The sequence below is a fragment of the Schistocerca serialis genome, chromosome 6 (genome assembly GCF_023864345.2).
Source record: "Schistocerca serialis cubense isolate TAMUIC-IGC-003099 chromosome 6, iqSchSeri2.2, whole genome shotgun sequence".
In the NCBI taxonomy this organism is placed as follows: Eukaryota; Metazoa; Arthropoda; class Insecta; order Orthoptera; family Acrididae; genus Schistocerca; species Schistocerca serialis.
This window is the reverse complement of record NC_064643.1, coordinates 468,189,943-468,209,592: the sequence shown is the minus strand read 5'-3', so window position 1 is coordinate 468,209,592 and position 19,650 is coordinate 468,189,943. Positions and strand designations below refer to the sequence as shown.

Sequence of the window (19,650 nt, the reverse complement as noted above, 5' to 3'; positions counted from 1 at the left end):
ACACACACACACACAATCACTCAGACACAACTCGTGCACACATGACTGACGTCTCCAGCCACTGTGTCAACAGTCTCTGATAATCAGATCCAAAGAAACCACTCCTCATGCCTCCTTGCCTCTTGTTGGCAGCTGCTAGGCTAGTGGCGAGAAATGATGGCAGAACTGACTGCAAGCTGAGGGGAGTGAGAGTGGTACAAAGGGGAAAAGCAGTAAGAATGAGGGAGTAGGGACCTGGCGCACATACTCAGCTGCGTCCAGCCAGCGACGATGCCCGACATCTCAGTTTAAAAAAATCCCATCTACTGAGAGAAAAAATAAGATTTTTCCAGTTTTCATTTTTTTCAAATTTCCCTGATATTTCTGTTATTTCACTGACAGATTTGAAATTCCTTGATTTCCAGAACATGTGGCAACCTTGCAACTGCTAGGGGAGCTGTGTTTCACTATGTGTTTCTACATTCTCTTGTACTGTTTGTTCTTTGGCTTGTGAATTTTTATATCACTTTGTATGTTCCATGTTCTTACGTTCTGTGATTATGTCTGTCACTCTGGGGTACAGTGTCAATGATCATTTTTCTGACTTGTTTCTTCCTGGGTTATATGTACGTTCAGAACATTTCACCAACGAGTTAAATGTTCAGATTTGTACTCAACTTAGGAAATAACTGCCTGGCCAATCTGTTCAGTAGACACTCTTACCACAATAAAGAATTTTGTTCATTGAAACTCCATTCTCAATTTTGTTCACTCCAAGCAAAGGCTGGTTAGAACACAATGCGCTAATACCAACAAATTTTTTCATTTGTTGTAGAAGTTTATATGCACTAAAAGCATACAGTACAATCTTATCTACAAAATAAAGTTCATTCAATTATGGCCCATTAACACATACACCTCCCTCATTTTCCCAGTTAAAGGATCTGAAAAGTTCCTCTGAAACAGCTAAGAACTGATTTGGTGATTCGGATTCTCTTTGCCAACCTCTTCTTTCAATCCAAAATTTCTCACTATCCTGACAAAATAAAACTGTGGCTGTTGCTTTGAGGAATATATTCTCGAATAAACTAACAGAAGTTGAATCAACTGCTTGAACTGTGTCTAAAGCTCTTTCAACTCTACAAACCCAAACAAAGTGGTAATTCATACTCATTTCTACACTAATTTCTACAAACAATGGAAAATCCAGGATGGAATGTAACAATATTGTGAGAAGGAAAGTTGCTACTCACCATACAGAGGAGATACTGAGCCACAGTTAGGCACAACAAAAAAGACACTCACAATTAAAGCTTTCAGCCATTAAGGCCCTTGTCAACACTGGACACATGCATGCACACATGCATACTCACCTCACCCACACGACTGCAGTCTCAGGCAACTGAAACCACACTGCGAGCAGCAGCACCAGTTCATGATGGGAGTGGCGACTGGGAGGGAGTAAGGAGGAGGCTGGGGCAGGGATAGTATTGTGGGGGTGGCTGACACTTCATTTCTCTCCTTTTCCGCTAACCCCCCCCCCCCCCCCCACCTCTCCCCCCACCACACTATCCCTCCCAGCCCCGGCCTCCTCCTTACCCCCATCTAGTCGCCACTCCCATCATACACTGGTGCTGCTGCTCACAGTGTGGTTTCAGCTGTCCAAGACTGCAGTTCTGCAGTTGTATGTGTGAGTTGCGTTCACATGTGTGTGTGTGTGTGTGGGGGGGGGGGGGGGGGGGGGGGGGACACGTGCACTTATACGCGTCTAGTGTTGACGAAGGCCTTAATGGCCGAAAGCTTTAATTGTGAGTGTGTTTTTGTTGTGCCTATCTGCGACTCAACATCTCCACTATATGGTGAGTCGAAACTTTCCTTCTCATAACATTACTATCTAATTTCTATCGCTATTTGCTAATGGTCTATTGTGCTATGGACACAAGTTTTGAGCAAAATTATGAAATGGAGTAATCAGTATGATTTAGCCACATTCTCTGTGATTGAGAGATTTGAAATTTAGTACAAATCTTATATACTTATTTTTACCTCAAGGTACATATAAAACAGTAGGAATGTTATAGAAGGGGTAGTTAAAATGACAAATTAGCCACACAGTTCACCTGGTAAAATAATTCTCTCTCTTAAAGACTGCACTTTCACATCATCGTCATTTTATATTGTGAACAGAGGAGCAACTACCTCATAAAGATGTCAATTTTGCAACAGTTAGTGACTTGTTTCATTTGATGAACAACAGCTCTCTGATATCTACTGACTCAGCTACTCTCGACTAGTACACAGAAAGTAAGAAATGTTAATGGGAAGTCTAAAATACCGCCAAAATGAAAGAAGACTTACCTCTCTCCTCTCATTTGGTGGTTGTGTATTGTACATATAACCAGAACTCATGTTTAATGTTCCAGGCGCATTATTTTGAAAACCAGGCTGCGAAGGATCTACAAATAAAAACAATATCTTGTTACAAAGTAGGAAATACATAACAATTTGTACAATACAGTAATGTTTAAAACTGTTCATGTTACACCTCTCTGCAATTTCCACTGGCCTTTGACAGTAAAGACACTGCTGTTACAATATCCTTCCTACTGTACTCTTAAAAACCCACGCAAATATGCCACTTGCTTGAAGGTTTACAATTTCTGTGAAGGCTGAGTATGGTGTGGCAAACATGCCAAATATATGAAGGGTGCTGTCCCTACTCAAGTACAGTAGATAGGGAATAATGTCTTAACGAAAATTTTGGTCCACCATGAGTGTTGTGACATGCACTGTTGTGAAGCATTGTGACTCTTTTTTAGCTGAACCATCTAGACCAGTTACCTCATATTTTTAATGTAATTGAAACTCAATGTGGTGCAGTACCCGTAAAGTTTTTTTTTCCCCCTCCCCAGATGTTTCTGCTAGATAGTTACATGACAACGATTATACTCTTGATGATAATGTAAAGCTGTACTTGGCACAAAGATTGATGTTGAAACCACAATGTTTTACTAGTCATTGTCTTATTTGAGATGCTACGACCAGTTGCATTCTTTGGCCTGTGACCTGGCTCCACCAGCCAGTTACGGATAGTTAAATTTAATATGGAATCATAACAGTAACACAATGTTGTATTTTGGAACTACACAAAGTACTGCGAAAGGCGGATGAGTTATACATGACTGCGAGATCTATGACGAGCGATAAACTGAGAAATCTTTGTATTTGTAATACATCAACCATGTCACCAAGTCAATAATAAACAAACGAAAATGGAAATGTTCTTCTTGCTATAACCATCACAAACATTTGCCAAAAAATTACACAGCAACAGGCCAACTGATGAGTTTCCATTAAAGAAAGAAGGAAGGAAAGCAAAGATTCAGCACTCTGGCCCATTGACCAATTGCCATGCCACCTTCTGCTAATCATGTTACATGGATGGGGTATGAAGAGTTGGGTGTCAGCACACTGCTCTCCTGGCTGTTGTTGGCTTTGTAAACCTTGGAGCCGCTATGTCTCACTCAAGTACCTCCTCAGCTGGCATTGTGAGACTGAGTTAAACCCATTCCAAACCTCCCACCAAGAAAAAAATCCATGGCAGTATCAAGAATTAAGCCTGGGTCCTCGGCATACCAGCCAGACACCTTGACCAGTGAGCTACAGGGGTAGACTTAGAAGAGGAGGTTAAAACACTATACATGTCTTTACCTAGTAACACATCTGTGTCTGACAGAATAGCTAGACAGTTTCAGAATACCAAAGTATGAATGGGCTTCGATAAACCTGTAGGAGTTTTGCCATTAGATTTAGTGAACACATTAACCCCAGCGACAACTGTAGACCTCCATTTGGGAACCATCTTCAGATGATCAAAGCCAAGTTGAATCACACTGAAGATTCACTATTTCTTCACCGAAGCAGGAAAAGAAGATCGCTTGATTACTTAGATGGGATTACAATTTATACCAAGTTTAGAAACCAGCTACAACATATCTTAAATGAACAGACTGAACTCGAAAATAGGAGATACTTAGTTTGCATTCAAAACTTCTTGCCAGATGGTAATCGTGATTTTAGATACTGGTGAAATTTTATGCACTGTTGATCTTGGCACGTATTCTTGGTCATGCTATACTTGTTTCTAAATAATACCTGCTTTTACACCTTCTTATTTGTGTTCTCATTACAAAATCATGTGGACTTCTGCCTGTCATTTACATTAATGTTTTTTGTCCCTGTTACATTTGTGGTTTTTAAGGTTTTGTTCACCATGACCAGGTAAGTCACTTCAAAGTGGACGAAACAAGGAGTTTACAGTAATGTGAAAGGAATAATGTAAGTAAAACAGTGAATGCAAAATATATATGACACACACACACACACACACACACACACACACACACACACACTCTGCATTCACTTACATAATTCCTTTTACATTACTATATACTCCTTAATTCGTCCACTTTGGATATAAATCTTAGGAGCCGTATCACTGACTCCAGATATTCTGTTTGCATTTCTAAGCTCACAATCTGTGTGTTTACAGCTTTGTCATTTTAATGTTGTTATAATCCAATCAATAAGTTGGCTACATGAGTGATTTATTACTGTGTGTGTTGTGAATATAAGTTTTATTCTTATGGAAGTAGAATGTTATTTCTGTGCTTGCAATATGGTATGTGGAAGTGCAAGTATAATTATACCGACATACACTCAGACTGCTGGAAACCATGTGACATCATGTCATGAATTAATGTAGTAAAAGAGCTTTAACATGCACATAAATACTACTCACTTTTTCAGTTTTAACACTGTTACTTTACATTTAATTTCATTGTATTTAATGTTGTGACAATGTTAGGTTTTAGCAAGCTTCTAAATGACAAGATGTCAAAACAGCAATCACAAAAAATATTTTTAAGAGCCGTAAGCAAAATGACTACAATCCTCATCAAAATTTTAGATTACAGATTGTACAAATTAAGGCCATTTTAAATTTGTTACATCAATGACAAAAGATTAAATTCTAATTATCCAACACATTAATAGTTTTTATCTGTTATCAAATCATAAGTGATACTTACAATTGCTAGTCCCATATGCTGACTGAGGCTGAGGTCTGTAGTACGGCTGTGTCTGTCTCATCTGTTTATTCCATGCCGGCTGTTAAGTAAAATATTATGTATGAAATTTTAATAATAAAAGGACAATAAACATAAAAGCAATCAAAACAAAAACAGTACAGACCAAAGTGGTCGAAAGAACATAAAGAACCTTCTTGGAAAAAAGATAATTCACTACTACTACTACTACTACTACTACTACTAATAATAATAATAATAATATACAGACAACTTTAGTGCCTCAATTTATGGTAGCAGTGGAGGGTCACAGGTCTGCCCAGTACCCGTTCTGCATCATCTCCTGTGCTACAAATAACCACTGCGCTCTATTAATACTATGTTTTAGGCTCACATATGGAGAAAATCAAATGAAGCAAAATCCAGGATGGAATAACAACAGTGTTATTAAAAACATAAATTGCTACTCATTGTATAGAGGAGATGTTGAGTCACAGATATGCACAAACACAAAGATTGCTATACTTTTGAGCTTTTGGCCAGAAGGCCTGCTTCTAAAGTAGAAAACAATCACACACACACACACACACACACACACACACACACACACACACACACACACAAAAGCACAATTCACACACACATGACCATTTATAATGGTACGGCCTCCCCCAGGACTCATATGAAATGCCCGATACCACTTTTTTTATATGCATCCACATAGTTATCAGTAGAAGAAGAATGGGTAGCTCTGATGGATGAAGTAGTGAAGGCAGCAGACGATCAAGTAGGTAAAAAGACGAGGGCTAATAGAAATCCTTGGGTAACAGAAGAAATATTGAATTTAATTGATGAAAGGAGAAAATATAAAAATGTAGTAAATGAAGCAGCAAAAAGGAATACAAACGTCTCAAAAATGAGATTGACAGGAAGTGCAAAATGGCTAAGCAGGGATGGCTAGAGGACAAATGTAAGGATGTAGAGGCCTGTCTCACTAGGGGTAAGATAGATACCGCCTACAGGAAAATTAAAGAGACCTTTGGAGAGAAGAGAACCACTTGTATGAATATCAAGAGCTCAAATGGCAACCCAGTTCTAAGCAAAGAAGGGAAGGCAGAAAGGTGGAAGGAGTATATAGAGGGTTTATACAAGGGTGATGTACTTGAGGACAATATTATGGAAATGGAAGAGGATGTAGATGAAGACGAAATGGGAGATAAGATACTACGTGAAGAGTTTGACAGAGCACTGAAAGACCTGAGTCGAAACAAGGCCCCGGGAATAGACAACATTCCATTAGAACTACTGATGGCCTTGGGAGAGCCAGTCATGACAAAACTATACCATCTGGTGAGCAAAAGGTATGAGACAGGCGAAATACCCTCAGACTTCAAGAAGAATATAATAATTCCAATCCCAAAGAAAGCAGGTGTTGACAGATGTGAAAATTACCGAACTATCAGTTTAATAAGTCACAGTTGCAAAATACTAACGCGAATTCTTTACAGACGAATGGAAAAACTGGTAGAAGCAGACCTCGGGGAAGATCAGTTTGGATTCCGTAGAAATGTTGGAACACGTGAGGCAATACTAACCTTACGACTTATCTTAGAAGAAAGGTTAAGAAAAGGCAAACATTTGTAGACTTAGAGAAAGTTTTTGACAATGTTAACTGGAATACTCTCTTTCAAATTCTGAAGGTGGCAGGGGTAAAATACAGGGAGCGAAAGGCTATTTACAATTTGTACAGAAACCAGATGGCAGTTATAAGATTCGAGGGGTATGAAAGGGAAGCAGTGGTTGGGAAAGGAGTGAGACAGGGTTGTAGCCTCTCCCCGATGTTATTCAATCTGTATATTCAGCAAGCAGTAAAGGAAACAAAAGAAAAATTCGGAGTAGGTATTAAAATTCATGGAGAAGTAAAAACTTTGAGGTTTGCTGATGACATTGTAATTCTATCAGAGACAGCAAAGGACTTGGAAGAGCAGTTGAACGGAATGGACAGTGTCTTGAAAGGATGATATAAGATGAACATCAACAAAAGCAAAACGAGGATAACTGAATGCAGTCAAATTAAATCTGGTGATGCTGAGGGAATTAGATTAGGAGTAAAGGAGTTTTGCTATTTAGGGAGTAAAATAACTGATGATGGTCGAAGTAGAGAGGATATAAAATGTAGACTGGCAATGGCAAGGAAATCGTTTCTGAAGAAGAGAAATTTGTTATCATCGAGTATAGATTTAAGTGTCAGGAAGTCGTTTCTGAAAGTATTTGTATGGAGTGTAGCCATGTATGGAAGTGAAACATGGACGATAAATAGTTTGGACAAGAAGAGAATAGAAGCTTTCGAAATGTGGTGCTACGGAAGAATGCTGAAGATAAGGTGGGTAGATCACGTAACTAATGAGGAGGTATTGAATAGGATTGGGGAGAAGAGAAGTTTGTGGCACAGCTTGACTAGAAGAAGGGATCGGTTGGTAGGACATGTTTTGAGGCATCAAGGGATCACAAATTTAGCATTGGAGGGCAGCATGGAGGGTAAAAATCGTAGAGGGAGACCAAGAGATGTATACACTAAGCAGATTCAGAAGGATGTAGGTTGCAGTAGGTACTGGGAGATGAAGAAGCTTGCACATGACAGAGTAGCATGGAGAGCTGCATCAAACCAGTCTCAGGACTGAAGACCACAACAACAACAACATACATATCATTCTGTCCTATTTGATAAAAAACTTGATATTCATTGCGAAGGCGTGTGGAATGTTCTGGAAGGACATGCGTTGTCGTAATTATTGGCGGAGTGTTGTCATTGATAAAATTAAGTACATATACTAAATTAAGTAACTAATCAAGGAAATTGAAGTAGTAAGTCCTTAGAAACAAATAACTAGAGACTGCAGAGATGTTAGCATGAAATATCAAAGCTTCTAATTAACAACATTTCAATCTAAAAATCCAGTAACCTTAGACCTCACTATCTTGACAAACAGCTTAATAGTTATTACCAAGCAATGTATTTTCATTTGTTATTTATTTTTATGTCTTCCTCTGTAATTAATATTCTTTGTAATTACATTCCTAATTAACTCTCCAACTGTTTGCATCTCACAGTTTCTCAATTTCCAGAACTTGAGGTATTATTTGTACGTTCTATGTATTTAATCGGATACAGCAACTCAAGTTCAGAATGATTTTCTTATGGAAAACTAAAGATATTATTATAAAAGACTGTCACTGAATATTGTATTTTATACCTTATTCGGCTGTAACATCAGTTTCTTTACGTTTTGTAAATTTTAATTGTTACATCAAAATTGTACAAAATTAATAATGCTTTATTTTGGAAGCTATTGTTAAAATTCTACATAAATCAATGCAGCAAGGCTGAGAGTTAGTCGAGTTGTTGTTTTGTGAGTCTAGTTTTAAAGTTACTTTTGGAAGTCAAAGAGATCAGTGAAGTCAGTCTGTGTTTTGTTCACATGAAGAGTGTGCAGTTCAAATGTCAATTAATGTGAATAAACTTTGTGAAGCATGAAAATTTTCCATTCATTCATCAATGGACCAGGCAGAAGAAACTTAAGTAACATTCTACATGAATCGTTACACACTGTCTCTGGCTTCTGAGACTGGACTATCACCTGACATAATATAATGTTTCTTTTTCTCTTAATAGACATTTCAATGGATAAATACAAAAAAATATAGTCCATTATTTGCAAAATCTGATAAATTATAAATAAAGAATTTCCTTGGGGTAACTTGGATACCCCCATGAGGTAAAGAGTTAAAACCATCCAAAGTAACGACTACTTTTTCCTATACGAAACTTGCTAAAACTATTACTCAGTAAAATACACTTTTGAAAAGGAATTTGTGTGTGCTTAAATTGGGTTGGTTGGTTGGTTTTGGGGAAGGAGACCAGACAGCGAGGTCATCGGTCTCATCGGTTTAGGGAAGGACAGGGAAGGTAGTCGGCCTTGCCCTTTGAAAGGAACCATCCCGGCATTTGCCTGGAGCGATTTAGGGAAATCATGGAAAACCTAAATCAGGATGGCCGGACGCGGGAGCTTAAATTGGGTTGCCCAGTTTGCAGTAAGATATATTTTAAGGCATCTGGGTATAATTTTCATGGTATCAGAACAGGAACAGCTTGCTAAACTAGCTGAAAGTGTGACAGATTTATTATCACAACTGCTTGATAGCACCAGTTGTAAGTACACCAGAATTTCAGGGTGTCTACATGGACAAGAAAAAAAAAATTCCCGGATTTCCCGGTTAAAAACACAATTTCTCCTGGATGAAATTACGTATAAAGCGGGTGAAAACACATCCGTGTTAAGTAACAGTATGCTTTCCCTCGGAGCTGTAAAACCTATCAGTCCTTTGAATCGTAAAGGTCTTATACCGGCAGAGGATGTCCCAGCACTTTAGGAAACGAAATCCAGGAAAAACAATGCGTTTGGAAATTTTTTTCATGCGAGACAATATGCACAGAGTTTATTTTTGTATTGCGAAAGTATATAAACAAATTCCACAAATTACAGCACGGTAGCTTTTGAAACTCTAAAATAGAGATTGCGTTGAGTGATGCACTTTTGTCAGCCAGTCATAGCTCATGTCACGTGATCTCGCTAGCGAATGACGGCAGTTATTCAGAGCATGAGGCCTAAGAGGAAGGCAGGCCGCGGTGCGTACGTTACGAAGGTAGGCCGAGCTCGCTCAACTCAGCAAAGTGCGTTTCTACAGTGGTTAACTCATAAGTAGATGTGTATGTACAAACGAGAATTGCATCGTCTATTGGCATCCACTGTTATTAGTTCTACAATGATAGGAAGTCCGTACGCCTACTAACAGGCTCTAATTTGGCAATTAAAATCGTGCCAAAATGATTATCAGCTGCGTACAAAAGTTGAGGTGTTCTGGCATGAAAAGACTTATGACTTTACTCAGTAACACATTATGCACATTTTTTTGAAGGTCAATTACACTTTTTGCCATCGATCGCATAATTTTTTATCTATGTACGAACAACATTAAATATGAAAACTAACTTGAAGCTCAGTCTTTTTTTTAGCGTGTGCTACATATTAAGTCATATCAAATACAAATGTGCCGGTAAAATTTTGAATAGTGGCATACACGACTTATCTTCTGGGCCCGACATTTTTCAAATGGCTGATCCTCAAAGTGTTACATTTTGAATGAGAGTTATAGCGCCCTGTGATTTAAGAAATTCACTGCACATTCTCACACGTAACATAAATCATCTTGAGTGGAAATTTCCTTTGAAAGTAACGCATCTCAAGCCACTATTCGTAATATTTACTGGTGATCTGTTAGAAATGTAAACAATTGTGACATCACGCACATTGAATGCACGTTAGTTGTTACAGACGTACTGCATAATCTTCGACCTAAAGCCTCTGACACTTTACGGTGTCGGCAAACTGGTCTGTGCATTGTGTAAATTACCCATTTTCTATGCAACTAAACTTTTATTTTGGTGTTATTCCCTGATTTATGTTTCATTGCTGCAGTGTTATTCAGCAGTAGTGGACTACAGTTCTTTGTCAGAGTATCAGATCTTACACATCAAACCTACAAAACTTTAACTGATATCTAAAACAATGAAAAATCTCGGAATTCTAAGAAATTCCCGGGTTTTTCCCGGATGATAAAATTCCCGGGTTTTTCCCAGATCTCCCGAGCCGTATACACCCTGAATTTACATGTTCATACAATTCAGAATACATAAGGTGTTCACTCTCTGCAGTAGAAGCAGACACGTTTCCTTAGAAGCAGACACATTTCCTTCTTACAATTTCGCAGGTGTTGCAACATGTCCCGACAGTCCCATTGATTAACAGTTTGTCCCTGTGGCACAAATTCATGCTGAACTAATCTTTCAAAGTCAAAGAAGACCAGCATCGCTTTCACATTGGACCTGCCTGCTGAGCTTTTTTTTGTCTCTGAGAACCTTTCCCGATCCATTGTGACGACATCCATGGTCTCAACATCATAACCACAGACCTATGTCTCGTCACCAGTTGTAATTCTCTTAAGGAACATCTTTTTCTCATTTGCGCGATCCAAAACCTCTTCACAGATTTGGAGCAATATGATGCATTCCAAGATGCTGTGTCAAGATTTCATGACATGATCTAACTGAAATGTTACATTCTTCTGCAATCTCTTGGACACTAGGCTTTGATTGTCATACACAATTTCGTGGACATTCCTGACATGAGCGTGGACAGTAAATGTCAAAGAGTGTCCTGAATGAGGGTTGTCTTTAATTTTCGTCCAGCCATTTTTAAATTGTGTGAACACTCTTAACACTGAGTAAGGCTTAAGCATTCATCACCGTGGGCATTCTGCATAATTTGGTGTGTCTACAAATGTTTTCTTGAGTTTCATGCAGAATTTGATGCAGACACATTGTTCCTCTAACTCTGCCATTTTGAAATTCGCAAACTGTGCGACACAATGTTCAACTCAATAAAGCACTGAAAAATAAGTAACAGATATACGACAATGAAACTTCTGGCTGTTATAAATTAAAACATAGGCATATGCAGGGATGCCAACCGCATTTTGCTCCAACACACCATTGGCACGAAATTAGTAATGTTCTGGAATTTTTTGAACAGACCTCGTATTGTAAATGGTCTTCACGGGTTTGTTGCCAGGTCATGTTGTGCAAATTCTGCAATATTTCCTCGGAGCAACTGTCTGACATCTTTAGGTGGTACAACCTTGCTGGTGGGTAGGTACGACTGTCGCAGACCTCATATTGCTATTCTTGCATGCTTTCTTGGGGGCAGTTCGTTTGTACAGCCACACGCTTTTAAAATACGAAAAAAGCTTTAACCCAGATTATTACATCATGAAAAAGTTACCATGCTGAAACATTTGAAAGATATAAAGAGCTTGAAATGCGACTACAGAAATGCGAAACAATCCTTATCCTCTGATGGTCACTCCAAAAGACCTTTGAGGAAGTGATAACTGTGGAAGTTTCCTTGGAACTTTGAAACTACTTGGCAAATATGATCCAGTTGTGGATCACCACCACCACCACCACCACCACCACCACCACCACCACCACCACCACCACAATCACAAAGTCCAGCAAACAGATAACTATGTCATGTCACATCTTTTCGATGAAGCCAAAATGAATCCATCAAACTACTCAATGATCATGTCAGAATACGGATGTTCAAAAAAATTCTAAGACTAGGTATTTTTCCATCATGTTTGATTGCACACCAGATATACTGCATACTAACCAAATAAATCAAGTAATTCATTATATCACATGGAAAATCTGCTAATGAAATTACAGAACACATTTGTGACAAATTGCAAGCAGTTGGTCTAAAAAGACAAGGATAGGAAAATGCTGTGACCATGGCTGGACACGTTAGTGTGTTCAGAGATGTATTTTGGATGTAAACCCACACAGTGTTCGCACTATGTAACAATCACTTGCTCAATCTTGCAAGAGTATATGCAGCTATTGTTGGAACAAAATCGGTGGCTTTTATTGGCACTGTGCAATATGTGTGTACATTTTTCTCAAGCTCTACAAATAGGTGGGATGTTCATAACATGTTACAATTAACATAAAATGATTCTGTGACACAAGATGGAGTTCAAAACATGAATCTGTACATGTGCTTGCTGAGCTCAATGAAAGCATAATCAAAGCTTTGTAAACCTCAAGGGATGAATCAGAAGACATTGCAGAAACCAAAGGAGATACAGGCAATTGGTTGGTTTGCATTATGACCTAACCTTTCTTTCCCCTTTTTAAGCCCAATGCTCACAGAAGTGAATGATACTCAGAGATACTTACAGCGAAGAGGACCTGGACTTGATTAATGTGTTCAAAAGTGAATGATCTGACTCCATCTTGTGAGGAGAAGTGATTCTTTCGTCACAAAAGCAGATGAGAGAACCATGCTGGTATGCAATATATTTGATATTTCAACAGAAAGAAGACTTGGAAGACGGAAGAATATGTCGGGTGAGAAAAGTATCAACTCTATGGCTAAATTCAATTTAAGAAATGCGTCGGGAATACCTTGAGGCAGTAGATAAACTAACATCAGAATTTTTAAACGAATGTATGTTACAAATTAATATACTTGATGAGCCATTTGCCTTCCTTCAAATTCGGACACTACTGGATACAAAATGAGATTAATTCACTGTTCAAAACATTCAGCTTTTCTGTGAAAAATATTCCGAGCTGAATGTTTCTAAAGGACATAGAATGAAATTCCACATTTCTTTATTTCAAGAAAATCATCCATGAGTGTACAACTTTGCATGAACAGCTTTCGAATTACTAAGCTTGGTAACTAAGTAGGGGATACAAGGGAGTTTAATTAACATTGTTGTGCTACTAAAAACTTTTGTAGAATCATTGTGCCAAATGCTGCTTGTGAAAGAAGTTTTTCCAAATTAAAGGTAATGAAGACGTACTGAGATCAATTATGAGCCAAGAAAGATTAAGTAACCTTGCAATTTTATCTATTGAAAGAAAAATAAATGTAAATGTTAACCGCTTAATTGAACAATTTGGAAGAATAAAATCTGTTTGCCTTTTGTTATAGTTGTCTTAGTACCTGTATAATATTGCAGTCTCAAAGTAAATATTAATGACCTCAGAGAAGTAATTCGATTTTATAATTGTCTGTTTAGAAAATAAATGGTTATAAAACTTATGAGGGGTGCAATATTTTAAATTGCCCCAGGTGCTCAAACACCACAGTACACCGTGAAGGCCTTTTTCTGTATCAGTTAACACAGCAATGGCATATGGTAGGTATCCGATAGAGTTTATTAATTTTAAGTACTCTTAATTGTTTTGAGATCTACAAATGCCTACTTTTTTTTAAGGGATGCAGCAACTAAGTGGCACCCGAAGGGATCTTCAACATTGTACAAAATGTTGACACTGCTGGATGTAGACTTCAGACAGCCAATGGCTGGTGAAAGAAGAAGATGCCCAAAGCTTTCCTTAGAACGTCAAAGAGCCAACGGCTGGTGAAAGATGATGATGTCAGAAGCTTTCTTTAAGCACTATGGCCTATGTTAATTAAACAATGTAAAACTGTTTCAAAATGATGAATGAAATGACGATGTTCAGTTCTTACTGAGATCTGTATCACTGAAGTTCTCCGACAGCCACACTTACAGAAATGTGTATGTTAAATTACTTATGTGGCAGTAACCTGTATATAGTATACCAGAATAGAAAGTTTTGTCTCTTAGGAAAAGAAGATGAAAGTGTTTATGGAATGAATTATTTTGGAAAATATTAAACGCTATTTATTTATACTGAGATGTGTTTGAAGCTCATGTATAGGATTTTGTTTTCTGGATAATAATTTAATATCCATCATGATGCTAAAGAAAAGTACTGTTTGACCTATGACTCAGCTAAATCACATAAACTTGTTATAAACTGTGTATATTGAAATATATGGACAGTAAATGGAATATCACTGAAAACTACCGGTAATCAGTTGTATTATTCAGAAAGTGTCTGAAGTGATCAAGGATTATGCAAAATAATTTTTCATACTTGAGAATTTATTAACACCAGTCAGAGATAATTGCACTTGCTGATCTTTGTGTTAATTGTAATCCTTGGTCAGTGTAGTAACCAAAATAAATTGATTAAGGGAATCTGATTTAATTCACATAATTACTTTTGGAAGATAATTTTTTGATGTACAAACACTATTCAGTGCCCACAATTCGACGGCTAGAACAGAACAGAACAGAATAGAATAGAATAAGCTACTGTACCATAGTATCCCTACAATGAGATTGTGACATGACCAGGCTGAGATAATACCTCAACACCACTGTCGCTAAGTACTCACTCCTGTACAGTGGATGAATACAACCTGGGTGATTTGCGTGCCTGGAGTTAAGCTGCTTCAAGACATATACGCAGTTTCTAACTTTAGTATTTGTGTTATTGTGATAAGCGTTTAAAATAACTTCTTAATGAGTAGATTACAACAGCATTTTAAATTTTTTAGGTCGCTCAATAATTATATGAAATAAGGAAAATGAAATTATGTTGCCCCTGGAACCTCGAAGATAGGCAACCGGAAACTGACTGGGTGACCGTTGTAGCCGTACCATACACACATACAATTCCTGTCTGCCTACAGCAACACTCTTATTGAATTCCAGGTGTTGTTAATTCCTTCCCTGGATGGGAACAACTGTTTGTACATGGACAGCTTACGGAGCGTCTTTATAGATTTCAAGTTCTCCAAAGACCCACCAAAGCCAAAGTTTTGAGTAGAGTCCCAAATACCAGAGCAAGCCTAATATAAACTGGTTTATGATAGATATACCAGAGCTTGCCCATTAGCAACTGCTTCACCTTGACAGTCAGCATGAAGCTTAAAAGAAAACAAATTGCTGCAGGAAATGACAGCTGTTTTGTTTTCATTCCTATTTATTCTGGAACAAAATTTAAAACTGTCAAGAGTGTCAAGAAAATAAAATACATACTTTTAGCTACAGAATTAATTTTACATGTAGTTATTCAGCTGATAGTGTCTGCAAGTACACTAAAACTTCTGTGAAACTTTAACCTCAATGTCTGCTGTACCTTCAACTGTTTCTGCGAACATCAGTAGGCAAGTAACTAAGTGTAAAATCTGTTGTGTAGCTAAAAGCATGTACACATTTTCTTGCTACTCTTGGTATTTTTGAAAACGTTGTTGCACACTGAAGAGCAATAAAACCAAACAAAAATAAGGTTGTTTCCTTAAGTAGTTTGTTTCTTTGTAACTTGCACATACCAGTAACAACTGTAAAAAAATTATCAACAACTTGGAAGGCATTACCAAGAGGAATATACAGTAGAACCCCTCTAATCCGTCACCTTCGGGACCAGGACCATGGTCGGAACGAAAAAAATGTCGGATTATACGAAAAATCTAATATTTATTCCAAAAATATAAAAAGACATTTAGAACAAAAAATAAAACGCTTTAAGAACTACAAGATGTCTTCAGCAATATAAAAAGATGTTTTTTTTACACAATGTTAAAAAATATATTTTAGTTAAAAGTCTGCACACACCATAATATGTATTGGTTTTAAAAGGAAAAACGACAAACAAATTACAGTACTGTACTGAATAACGTATGAACGATATATACTGTAAAATAAAAAATGTTTGTATCACTGTATATAAAAAAAAATTTCTTACAAAGAAATAAACTACTGTATGTATACACTAAGAAATGATTATACTGGATGCATTGTTTTTACAGTAAAAACGAAAACAGATTACTTGGAAAAAAAAGTAAGTGATACATTTTTGTTTAGCAGATGTTATTCTAGATTTAGCTTCAATCTCCCTTCATTTTTTTTTATCCACAAAACGTTCATTGGAGTTGAAGTTGGATTCTGCTCGATGTATTGAAAGGTGATGTCAAAATCGTTTTTTGCATCGTTGTGTGAAATCCGGGTGGGGGGTTCGTCTTCGCCATCCGAGTCCTCATTCACAGTTTCCTGGCTAACAGCGGCAGCAATCTGGTCGTCACTGAGCTCTTCAAAAGTGTCACAGTCTTTGTCACATTCGTTGATCCACTCTTCAGCTTCATTGGCATGGACGTTCGGCTCCAGAGTTTGTAGATCTTTAACGATTTCCAGTGCGTCGTCGTTTTGCTCATCCTTGGTATGCTCATTTTCAGTCATAACTTGTGGCAAAAGCTTACGCCACGATTTCTGCAGTGTGTCAGGTTTCAGTTCATCCCATGCTGCAGCGATTGTATAGATAGCATTCTTTGATGCTCTGGGATTTCATTGCCTCAAATATCTTATGACCTCCTTCAGATTTTTCCAAGATTGAGCTGATATACTTTCTGCGATATCGTCTTTTTAACCATTCGATAACACCCTGATCCATTGGTTGGATGAGTGAGGTCACATTAGGAGGCAGAAAGAGAGCTTTTATGTCCCCTTTCACCAAATATTCCTCAGATGGATGTGATGGTGCGTTATCCAACAGCAGTAGAGCATGAACAGGAAGATTTTTTTTGCTTGAAGTCTTTTTCGATCGATGGCACAAACTCGTCGAAAAACCAGAATTTAAAAAGGTTGCAGTCCACCCAAGCAGATTTTTGATTGCAGTAATAAACCGGGAAGGAAGATAAGTTTAGATTTTTGAATGCCCTTGGCTTCTTAGATTTGCCAATGACGAACAAGGGGAGCTTTTGGGTACAATCTGCGTCGCTAAAAGGAATGACTGTTATTCTATCTTTTATATGTTTCGTTCCTACCACGGATTCATTTGAAGCTGCGAGTGTTTTTGTTGGCAACATTTTAAAGTTCAGCCTTGTCTCGGCGATGTTACACACTTGGCAGGGTAACAGTTCATTTTCTTCCACTATTTCTTGAAACTTAACAGAAAACTCCTTAGCAACTGCGGCATCGGCAGATAGTTTTTCACAAGAAATAGAAACAAATCGGACACCATGATTAGTTTTCCAACGATCAATCCAGCCTTCACTGGCAGTCAAATTTACTTTCAGCTTCCAGTTTTTTGTGCAAAACTATCGCTTTTTCTTTGAGAATTGGCCTAGATATAGGAGTTCCTTTCATTCTTTCTTGACAAAACCACATCCACAATGTGTTCAAGTTTAGACTTTTTTAATGTTTTGCAATTCTTCAGAGTGTTTTCACCATCAATCGTACATGTATAGGATTCAATGTCTTTCCGATTCTTCCTCCAGTCCTTAATTGTCATTGTTGTTGTTGTTGTTGTTGTTGTGGTCTTCAGTCCTGAGACTGTCTTAATTGTCGTAACACCTACAATCAGTTCCTTTGCAATTTTTTGGAGTGATTCTCCTTCGTCCAGTCTTTGTAGCACTGCTAATTTTTCATTTAGTGAAAAAGTTACGTGTTTACGTTTGAATCCAGACATGTTGAAAAACAGACAACTGTACACACAATGAATCTACAGTAATAAGTACTGTAGAGAACATGGAATAAAGCAAACAATGACATTTTTTAATCCCAACAAAAGATAAAACTGCACAATAACATACAGTATAACAATATGCACAGCGATAGACACCGCAACAATGGACCGACAGGCATCCAGTCAGTGACAAGTCGGCACAGTCTTGCGAGCCTGAGCATGGTCAGACTAACTGGACTGATGGACCATCCAAGGTCGGATTAGAGGGGTTCTGCTGTATATATTTTCTACATAAAACTGAAAAACATACAGACCATAACAGAAATCTCATCATCATCTGCATGAACATCAAGACATCACATGAAGTAAAATATTAGATACACTAAAAAACGAATTACAGGCCAATGCTCACTTTAAACACAAAACTGTGGTTAATAAACACTGTATGTGGCACAAATGTAACTGTTCTTTACAAACATTTTAAGTCTTCCCTAAATCCTGAAAGAACATCATAAGTTGCACATGAATTTTTACAGTTACTACTGTCATGAAACTTTATTAGGCCTAGCCCTACAAAGTATTTATGTGCTCAAGCTTACCATGCACAGACTAACTATAGGAGAAAGGGTTGGCGTAATGACTACCTGGAACCGCTACAGCCAAAAGGTGCAATAAGTGCCAAGAATTTTTAACAAGTACAGTGTTTCCTGGGTTGACAAGGGATCCATCATTCTATCACTCTTTTTAGTCTCACATTTAAACACTCAGCTGTCAAACATAACACAGTTGCATACAGAATGGCGTACAAATAATCACTTTGCACTTTTTACCCTACAGTTTTGGTCATTTTGAATCTCTCCAAGATCAGTATGTTTTAGTTTAAAAAAAAAAATTGAAGTGATATGCTTGGGATGCATGATTCAAACCAACGGATTGTTATCATTTACAAAAATGCAACACGGAAGTCTCATTTGTGTGGCAACTTAAGTCTAAAATGCATCTCTAACATGCAAAAAGCAATTTCTTAAATTCATTACCTAAAACATGAACAAGACTCGAGTTGTACAGAATACATATGTAAATGACTTGTCCATATACATAAATGTCCTGATTGATTCACTGACTCTTCACTGCCCAGCCCAAACCACTAAAGACAGAAATTTGAAATTTGGGGAGGCATTGATCTTAACTGTAGGCATAATTTTAGAAGTGACTTTTCAAAATCTCTAACTTAAGGAGATGAAATAGGGGATGAAAGGATTTTTGAAAAATGTAGCTATTAATGTAATTCTGAAACTAGAACTATGACAATTATTTGGTTTATCAGTCAGAAATAAAAAAAAAATATAACTCCTAAGGGGATGAAATAGTGTGTGACTTTTTAAAAAAACAAATCGTTATTGAAGAACTAACAATTAAAGCATTTTTATGGCTGCTTCGATAAAATTGGTATGTGATTTCTTGATTAGAAATTTTTAAAAAATGTGTGTTTCAGTGTTTCTGAATATTCAACACAAAAGAGGGTGGTATATGGGATGAATATCATGAAAGTATTTTGTTATTTTGGTTAGAAATAAAGAAATGTGTGTTAGGGAATGAAAGTTTCCACGAAAA

The 19,650-nt window shown here is 37.4% G+C and overlaps 1 protein-coding gene across 3 annotated transcripts in view; it reads right to left on the bottom strand.

Annotated features, from left to right (window-relative positions):
- LOC126483936 (uncharacterized) overlaps positions 1 to 19,650 on the bottom strand; it is a 138,401-nt gene that overhangs the window by 19,366 nt on the left and 99,385 nt on the right. For all 3 annotated transcript variants that reach the window (XM_050107219.1, XM_050107221.1, XM_050107220.1), the window contains 2 exons: positions 5,070 to 5,148; positions 2,338 to 2,435 (listed from right to left, as the gene is read on the bottom strand). In XM_050107219.1, coding sequence (XP_049963176.1) covers positions 2,338 to 2,435; positions 5,070 to 5,148 — 177 coding nt within the window. The remainder of the gene's footprint in view (positions 1 to 2,337; positions 2,436 to 5,069; positions 5,149 to 19,650) is intronic.